This window comes from Pollicipes pollicipes, unplaced genomic scaffold (genome assembly GCF_011947565.3).
Source record: "Pollicipes pollicipes isolate AB1234 unplaced genomic scaffold, Ppol_2.1 Scaffold_3087;HRSCAF=3621_pilon_pilon_pilon, whole genome shotgun sequence".
Classification (NCBI taxonomy): Eukaryota; Metazoa; Arthropoda; class Thecostraca; order Pollicipedomorpha; family Pollicipedidae; genus Pollicipes; species Pollicipes pollicipes.
Window position 1 is genome coordinate 25,847,366 of NW_023596225.1, and position 9,505 is coordinate 25,856,870.

At 60.6% G+C, this 9,505-nt stretch overlaps 1 protein-coding gene across 1 annotated transcript; it reads right to left on the minus strand.

Moving 5' to 3' along the window:
• Positions 1 to 1,052: 1,052 nt before the first annotated feature.
• On the minus strand, positions 1,053 to 8,166 carry LOC119089950 (mRNA (2'-O-methyladenosine-N(6)-)-methyltransferase; the record flags this gene model as incomplete). Its single annotated transcript, XM_037212752.1, has 10 exons — positions 1,053 to 1,248; positions 2,202 to 2,471; positions 3,057 to 3,199; positions 3,545 to 3,685; positions 4,238 to 4,413; positions 4,913 to 5,175; positions 6,107 to 6,338; positions 6,668 to 6,822; positions 7,064 to 7,185; positions 7,960 to 8,166. Coding segments are annotated over 10 exons (1,905 nt in total), but the record flags the coding sequence as incomplete, so codon positions are not given.
• Positions 8,167 to 9,505: the final 1,339 nt, after the last annotated feature.

A 9,505-nucleotide genomic window follows, 5' to 3' on the forward strand; every position in this document is an offset into this window, starting at 1 on the left:
CACAGGGATGTGGGGACACAGGGATGCGAGATAGAGGAACACGGGGGCGCAGGAACGCTCGGGCGTCTGCCCAGTCCGTCCAAAGCTGGCCTGACAGAGGCGCGTCCTCCAGACGTGGCTATATTCCCGTCCCGCGCCCACAGCGGAGTCCAGTAATGCAAGCTGCATGACGGCTGGACGTGGCCCGCGGCTCAAAACGCTGGCATCAAACAAACGTGTGGTCCGCAGCCACCAGTATGTTAACCGTAATGATATGTTAAAACTACGCTAATCAAATCTGACTAAAAAACGGCCGCAAACGATCTAGACGTGACAAGACCGCGAAACAAGACGAGCACACCACCTGGTAGCACGGAAACACGTCTGCAGCCTGAGCCGGCAGAAGCTAGATGCTATGCATGTAATGGCTGTGGTGACGCAAAACAGAGCACACCTGGTCAACGTAAGCCCGACGGCTGGCCCACGGGCAGCCCCTCCCTGACGCGAGCGGAGCACTCGCACCCCTCACACACCCCCAAACCCACGCTCGACCACAGCCCGCCCGGCCGGCCAGCAATATAAAACAACTTGCAGTGTAAAAATATAAAACAAGGCAACTCTTTCCGGGGTGCGGGGAGCGACAGCATCTGACAGTAGAGATATTCGCTTGGAACGGCGCGACACCGGTACACCGGGTCACTCCGACACGCCACGGAGGACACGAGCGCAGACACACCCCTCCCACGGCGTTCATCCGCCGCGCGGGGCACCTTGTCGCCGCGCGGCGCCGGCTCAGCGCCCGGCCAATCAACCGGCGGCGGCGCAACGGCCACCTCAACCGAAAACAACGGCGCCACTCAACTAAAACGCGGTAGCTTTACAAGCTGCCGGCCTGGCACATGTACTTTGTACATACAAACGGCGCCACCGGGCGCAGTCCTCCTCACGCCGAGACGACGTCGGGCCGCGGCTGCCCGGCCGACGGCGGCGCCGACACGGCCGGCGCTGGCGCTGGCGCTGGTGCCGGCGCGGGGCCGGCGGCGGCAGGGGCGGCGGCGCCGGCGGTCCGCCGGGTCCGCCGGGCCCGTGCTGTCGCGCCGGCCCGGCGACAGCAGATCCTGCCGGTCCCGCTGCCGTTCGCGGTTCGGCCGGAACGCATCCAGGAGGGCATCGACGCGCTCCTTGGTAGGGCCCCAGCGCGCGTGGCCGGCGTCGTTCTGCAGCCACACCACCACCGTGCCGTTGCCCGAGCGCATGGTCGAGTCGGCCCTGGCGGCGCGAGGGACGCGTCACACGGAGTCGGCGCGCCACACAGCACCGACGCGGAGTCGCACGGTCAGGGAGTCATCACTGGCATCCTCAGACTCGACGAATCACGCGCGCGCCAGGTGTCATGGGATTAGGATGGCAGCATCCGACATGGACTACTGGACGGGATTGGACTTGATTGTCTCCTTAGGACTATTCCACACGAGGCACCGGCTATATGTTAGGGAAGGTACGAACTACATGTGACTCATATATTACTTGTCGGAACATTGCGCACAGGACGCAGCTACGGGTAAGCCAAGAGCACGAACTGCCATCCGAAGTTTTCTGCGTCAGGAGCATAAGCAAGTAAAACGGCCTGTGTTGCGGCTCCCCGCGGACCCGCCTGGCGCAGGCGCACACGAGGTAGGAACTCAGCCGACAGCCGTGGCGCTGAGAGGAACGGGGAGTGCCGCGCGCCGCGCACAGCCACGGGGAGCGGGTTACCTCGCGAACGGGGGACGAGAGGTCGGACAGAAGGCGGACCGGGGCCTGGGCCGGGGCCGGGGCTGGGGCGCCGGGTCAGGACGGTCGCTGAGGAGGCCAGGGTGGCCCAGCAGGCAGGGTTTGACAGGTGGAACAGGACGGCACCCGGTCACGCCACCCGGACGGCACTGCGAACGGCGGGCAAAATCACGCACACTGGCTGGGGTCACGCACACAGCGGCCAGTAACGTTCACGCGGCTGCACGGCGTGCGGGGCGGAACTGATCGTGCCCACTCGTCAGCCTCGTTCCACCCCTGCACACCCACACATGTCACCCACTGCCTCGCCGTCTTAACGAGCTGTTCGACACCCTGAGCCCACCCATAGACTCATCGCGAGACCGCACAAACCCGGCGGTGCGCCTACAGGCGGCGGTCGCCGGCGGCGGTCGCCAGCGGCGGGCCGGCGCGCAGCCCTCTCACCGCACCTGCAGAGCACGTGCTGGAAGCCGTGCCGGTAGTGGTGCTCGAACGGCGGCAGCGTGATCTGACGCCGGTTCCAGCGGCTGGACTCCAGCCGGCTGAGCGCCTGCGGCGCCGGGTCGCGCCACTCCGGGAAGAACACGACGAACGACAGCGGCTCGGGCGTGTGCGACAGCAGCCGCTCGAAGTGGTTGACGCTCGCCTCCATCAGCTCCTCGCAGAAGGGCGGGTTGGCCTCGAACGAGCCGTGTGTCGGCTTGAAGTCCAGCACCATCCTGGCGGCCGGGCGAGGGAGCGTCAGCGCAGAGACACACACGCCGCGGCCGACGGGGCGGAGCGACGCTGTCCAGCTCCGTAAGGCCAACGGAACGGACAGAGTGCCCCGCCAGTGTGAGTTTTACGATGAATCGAAAACGCCGCACCGGCTTAGTGGCCTGCAAAGGCTCAACACGGGTAACACTCCTTTAAACGCGGAATTAGGCATTTGTTCGCGTGACGTGGCCCGAAGTGACCACGTCCCATCACGAGCGATCCTGTCGCGGTCATTCGTGACATACAACTCTGACGACCGCCATCTCGTGATCACAGCCATCGTCACGCGGCCCGGATCTCCATGGGGTGCGTCAGTCAGTCGGAGGTGCTCCATCCGCCAGCCTGACCACGCAGACACCGCCGCTCACCGGACGGGGTGAGCCCGTCGCGCCACGCATCGTGCGCCATCAATACGTCACGGCAGTCCGGACCACACCCATTCGCGGTCCTAAAAACACCGCCACTGACTCCGCACCGCCGACGCCTCTCCGCCGAGCCCGGCGCACAGCAGCACTCGGCCCCGGCCGTCGGCGGCGGCCGGCACTCACCCGCGCGAGCCGAAGTAGCCGTCCGTGTCGGGGAAGGCCGAGCAGTACTGGCGGAAGTAGCAGTTGAGCGGCGACGCGAACAGCTCGAACGTCACGCCGAAGTGTTTGTGGAGGCACTCCAGCACGGTCAGGGGCAGCGCCGCCTGTGGGGCACGCCAGGCGCGGGTCACGACCGGCGGGCGCCGGCCGCCGGCCAGACTAGAGCCGGGCGCGGCACTAACTCAGCGGCACAGCCAGGCGATAGCTACGTTCGTTGGACATGCCCACAACACATTCTCCACAAAGGTCAACCGACAAGCCTCTAAATCACACAAATCGATCAAGCGCTCAAGCACTCGACTCGAGCATTCAACCCTGGAACATCGCCGTTTTACGCACATGTTCCCCTGCCCCCTCCTGCTAATGCTCGCCCCGGCGCATACGTCCGTTACCCAGCATCTGCTCCGCCTCGGCCCGGACCTGGCGGCGGGGTCGGACGCGGCGCTCACCTGCGTGGCCTGGGTGGCGGCCGACTCGCCGCCGCCGGACGCCGCCCAGAACGTGGTGTACCGCTTCAGCATACACCACACCCGCGGCAGGAACGAGTCGAGCTTGCGGTCCTCGGCGCAGCTGTACCGGTACAGCTGGTCCTGCGGCGGCGGCGGCATCGGCGGCGGTCAGGACCTGTCCAGCACGCGGGCCCAGCGGACCCGGCGGGCACGGCGCGACAGGGTCCAACAGCCGCCTACCGACCGACGGCCAAAGCCGCACAGGTCACCGGTCCCCGCCCGCCGGCGGTCCCATTCGGCCGGTCATTCCTGAGCTTCCGGCCCTCGCGGCGGGGGGTGCGGGACCGCATACGTAAATCAAGGGGCCATGCGTTCAGTGCTCCCTGCAGGAACCCAGGAACACCGGAACACAAGCACGAGTGAACGTCACGTTACCGACGTCACGCAGTTCTCAGCGTTCGCAGAGGATATTGCGCAAGCTTCGGCTATCCCGAACAGTACGCAACGCGGCTATACAGTGTCCACTTCTGTCACATATGACAGAAGTGGACGCTGCACAGCAACTTCTGCCAAGTATGGCAGCTGCACAGTGTCCGCTTCTGACGCCCCTGATCCAAGGGGAGACACAGCGCGCTCGTGACGGACCCGGCACCGCGCACGTCTGACCCGCGAGCCCCGGCGGCTCCAACCCACCAGCTTCTGCAGGTAGACGGTGTTGACTTTGAGGGCGTCTCCCTTGTAGCGCAGCATCATGGTGTCCTTGTCGTGCAGATACTCGACCTGGGGCAGCCGCGGACAGGCCAGCGCGTACTGCACCGGAAAACACCAGACCTTGCGCGGGTTCTCCACCGTCAGCGACGCGTTGATCTCTGCAACAAGGACGGGCCGATGGAGCGTGCTCACCAGATCGCCCGCGTCACGACCGAACACGCAGCATCGCCAGGGAAGGGGGAGGCGCGCCGCGGCACGAGACCGCACGCGTCACTGCCAGACACACGGTCATCACAGAGCAGTCATCAGCCATTCTCCGGGACAGCCATCATCATGGTGATTTGCAACGTCACGGGACAGACAGCCAGCGTCAACACCGTACTCGGCGCCCCCCCCCCCCCCCCCCCCTCCAGTGACGCCATGGGACAGCCAGCGGCATCACGGGCCATCCAGCGTGCAGCGGCGACAGAAGGAGCACGCACCCTACTCACAGGGTAGACAAACAAAATAATATAAATGCAGACCCTAGACGCACCGACGACGTGCCAGGATGACGTGTCACCAGAGCGACTCCTCGCTTTCCAGCCACACGCCTTGACGGGTGTCGTCAGCCCTCCCGTGCCAGGCGTGGCCGCCAGCGCCGTCGCCATCACTCACGCGTGATGTTGTTCTCCTTGAGCAGCTCCCAGTGCCGGTCGTGGATCTTCTTGGCGTAGTCGGCCGACAGGTTGTAGATCTTGAGGCAGATGGCCTCCACCGACTGTTTGGCCGCCTCGGTGAGGTGCGGCTGGCACTGGCGCTTCAGGTGCGTCAGCCGCTCCTGGAAGTCGTCGAACGAGGCGCCCACCGTGCGCCGCAGCCACGTGAACGTCTCCTCCACGTTCCACTTGATGATCTTGCGGCTCTCCGGACTGGCCGTACTGGCGACAGGCGGGGCAACCGTGAGGTCAACCGGGGCGGCGGTGAGGACAGACAGACAGACGGGACAGGCGGTGAGGACAGATGGGGTGCGCTGTCCCAGTCCTTGCGGGCAAACCGGCCGCTGACAGGCATGGTTCAGCTGCCTGATGGCCACGGTGGATATGCCATGGGCGGAAAGTCGGCTACCTAGCACGAGTAGCCAAAATCTAAATCGTCGTGAAGCGTTATTGATTAACCAGGATTGCAAAGTATTACCCAATGTAGCTCACCTATTGTTCGCTGTTGAAAAATGCAAGCCGTTATGTCTATAAACGGAGCCCAAAAAACACGAGGCCGATGGAGTGCCAACAATATATCGGCTGGTTGGTGTAATGCAGTCCGGGATCCCGTGAGGCCCATGGCACCTTTCCCACAGCTGACACCGAAACGAAATGATCGCAACTGGTTTGAAGTAAAATATTGGAAACATGGTAGGAGCGAGTTAGAAGCCATTCGTTAAGGGTAGCTGGTGACATTTCTCCATCCATGCCGGTGGATTTCGGAACACAGCCGTACGCCCTAGAAATTATATATATATATATATATATATATATATATATATATATATATATATATATATATATGTGTGTGTGTGTGTGTGTGTGTCAACGGCAACAAAACGCAACTATCGCATTCACATGGCAACGCAGCGTAATATTCGTAAACTATTCGAATTCTAGCCACATCTAAACCAATGACATCTCAACAGTCAAAGTCTGCGCTCCAGCAAAACCGCCGCCTACAACACAGTTTCCCAGAGCGCGATGACGCATAGGATGAATTCTCGCCACGCCTCCCCCGTGGTCATGTGTGTGGGACATCCGCCGTCCACGCGTCTCCGGGGACGGAGGACGGGGGGGGGGGGGGCGCGAGTCGCCCGCGGCCTCTCACCGGGACTCGATCATCTTCTTGGCGGCCTCGCAGTATCGGGAGAGCTGCTTGCGCGCCTCGCCGGTGAACTTGGGCTTGACCAGCTTCATCGGCAGGTCGTTCATGATCTCGCGATACATGGACATGGAGATCTCGGGGAAGCACTGGGAGGGCAGCAGCCGGTCCGTGCCCGTGTCGATCACCTTGCGCTCCATCAGCCAGCGGCTGAACGAGCCGGCCGGCGCGTCCACGCCTGGCGGGCCAGGTCAGGTCAGGTCAGAAGAGCTCCCGGCTGCCGCATAGGCGGACACACACAAACATCAGCGAACAGCCAGAGATTCCCACGTCACGAGGTGATGACGAAGTGGGCCGGCGAGGCCCAGAGGCGTGTCCGCGGCGCGACGGCGGCGGTGAGGCGGCCAGCGGGCTGCGACAGCGCGTCGGAGGCCAGCGCTCCGGGACCGGCGCGGCTTCTCACAGGAGCGCACCGGCGTGCCGAGCGGCACCGGACCTCACCGCGTCAGCACGTGCTCAGCTGCTGACGGCGGCGCCCCCGGCCGGGAGACCGGCGCCCGCCCTCACCTTCGCGACTGTGGCAGAGCTCCTGGTAGCACTGGCGCAGTTTGTTGGTGAGCTGCGCGCGCATCACCTCTATGTCGGGGTGCGGGTGGGGTGTGGCGATGGGCGGCCGCTCGAAGATGACCGCGTTCGTCGGCACCTCCAGGTCCCAGGGGCCGCTGGCACGCGCAGAATACATGTCAGCTGATGAGCGCTACGCAGCGGCCTTTCGCAAAAGCACCGCAGCACGCCCACACATCGCATTGAAGGACCAAGAAACATGGAACCTACTCAATCCACATTTTGTGTACGGAGGACATATGACAAAGAACACACCAGACAACTGGTCCTCGACAATCACGGCAAAAGAGCGCGGGAGAGGATGGGGGTCCACTCGCTGACCGCGCACGAGGCACTCACTGGACGACGGGGATCCGTTTGTTGGCCGGTCCGCCGAACTCCTCGGAAGCGCGCCTCTTCAGCCCCTGGCCCGAGTGGCCCGGCTGTCCCATGATGCCGAGCGGGTCCGACACAGGGTCAAACTGCCGGCACGGACGCTCGTGTGACACCGGCGGAGACACGGCGGCCTCTGCCGGTACACAGCCGCGCACGGGGGCAGACACATTGCCAGCCGATGTCACGCGGTCGCGGCGAACGAGAGAACGAATGGTATCGTGCGTGGAAACGAGACCCGCACACCGTAATCGTGGCCATGCAGCAGACATACGGCTGTATGAATATCAGAAATAACACAACCAGCTGAACAAATTTCTAAAATGTTTCAATTGTCACCGTCGTCGTTGCCATTGGGGCTTTACGACGTTGTTGTCGTTAATTGGGGTTTTTGGGCGCGCCGACTGCACTGGCCATATTGCGCCCATAAGGCTATATGGTGTCGCCTGCCTCTCATCCTGGCAGGAAGGGTGGGAACAATGGTGAGTTCAGCCCCCCAACTCTGGTTTCCCCAGAGACGTAGCGGTTAACGCAGACGCGACAACCACTGCACTTTCGGCCCCCCAGCCTGACCATTGTCGCAAACCACAAAACTTGACACCAGATCGAGGAAATAGTTGTGCTCACTTGTCAGCATTGGGTTTTTAAACACTTCAGATACTTCAGTCCACTACCTCACGCACAACATCCTGAGCGAGGCATCCCAACACTTACAGCCACCTCCAGGAAACCTCACGGCATCAGTGGCACGGACACCAGCTGATGGAAGCTTCAGCCGGACAGGCCACCCTATCCCACCGCACCCCACCGCCCCTCCCGGCCGACAGCAGCACGCCCGCGCCGCCGCCGCCGCGCGCGCGCACCTGCTGTCGGCCGTGCGCCGTGGGCAGCTCCCAGAGCGACTCGTTGGTGCGGTGGTTCCAGAAGTAGTGGCGGTTCTCGCGGCGCGACCAGAGCCGCCGCCAGCCGTCGGCCACCAGCTCGGCGGGCAGGTCCGTGTCGCCGGGGATGGGCAGCGGCGGCGGCGCGGCGCTCACGGGAGTGCTCGGACCGGCGACGCCGACCGCCGACGGCAGCGGCGAGCCGGCGGCGGCCGGCGACGCCGCCGCGCCCGGCTCCCAGCCGGCCGGCGGCCCGCTCGAGTTCATCGCTGCCCAACCTGGGGGCAGGAGATGCCGTGAGATGAGGAGATAGCAGGCAGAGACATAGGGAGATCAGAAGTCATGGTGAGGGACCTGGGCTGGAACAAGTGTTAAAAAAGTGAAGCAGTTACAGGAAATCAGTGGCTCAGGTGTAGGTGAGATATTTGTGTGGAGCACACATGCATATAGTTTTCCACTACCTAGGCACCCCACTTGTTAACTGAGGTAATGTTTCCAAACCTTTTGGGCAATATCTACACACATTTAGCAGCATGGATAAGGCCACCTGGCGAAGTCATAGTTGGTAAAGCCATGTGCAGCAAACAGAAATAAAGGTGGTAACTTTTGTTTGTATCACTGCATTTTCATGCGACTACATATCTTAACAAATTGCATAGAATGTTGATAGGAAAATGCCTACACACACAGCTACCACAAGGAAATACAGAGCAGTTGTTAATACCAATTGAATATGTTTGGTTCAAGAAAACTTACTGGGTTTGAAACCTTGAATTCATACTAGCATAACATTCACATTAAAAAAGCACAATATATTATAGCATCATGCTAAAAATATCTTAAAAACAACAATACTACAGTAATGTGATGCCTCTAAATCATGTTTAGCTTTTCAGTGGTGGCAGGAAAAAGCAGGGACAAAACATGGTCACTATGATCAATATGCCATCCTGTGCCTTGTTATCACTTTTCTATATTGTTCAGTAACCATACAGGGAGCAGTCCTGCAAGCAATATTCAGCTATGAAAACCATCAACTTAATATCTTTAACACAGTTAACTGAAGCAAACTGGCAGAGCCACTGAGATATATCATGCATAAATGTCTCTTTAGAACCATGACACACCTTGAATGCCAACTTAAGTTTAATGGACAGTGATGTATGATTGAACCTATTGAACCTAACATTTTGAACTGAAAATGCAATTTACACATCCTTACATAGAATCAGACCTATACTCATTTACTGCACAAGCACATATGCATGCTTAGTGATCATTTTTCCCTGTCTTGTTTACCTCACCATGCATCACCCTGTAGGCAGTACCAAGTGTTCAAAAATGAGATTTGGGATATCTGATTCAATGAATCAAGGGTCCACCACACCCAGCTGATGGCAAAACAACCCTGATATAACTGATGCAGCTTAATCAACTGATATTGACTATACAAGTATGGCCAATCCCATGTGGCTAGCAATAATATCCCTGAGCTGGCCACAATCAGCTATATATGGACAAAACGATA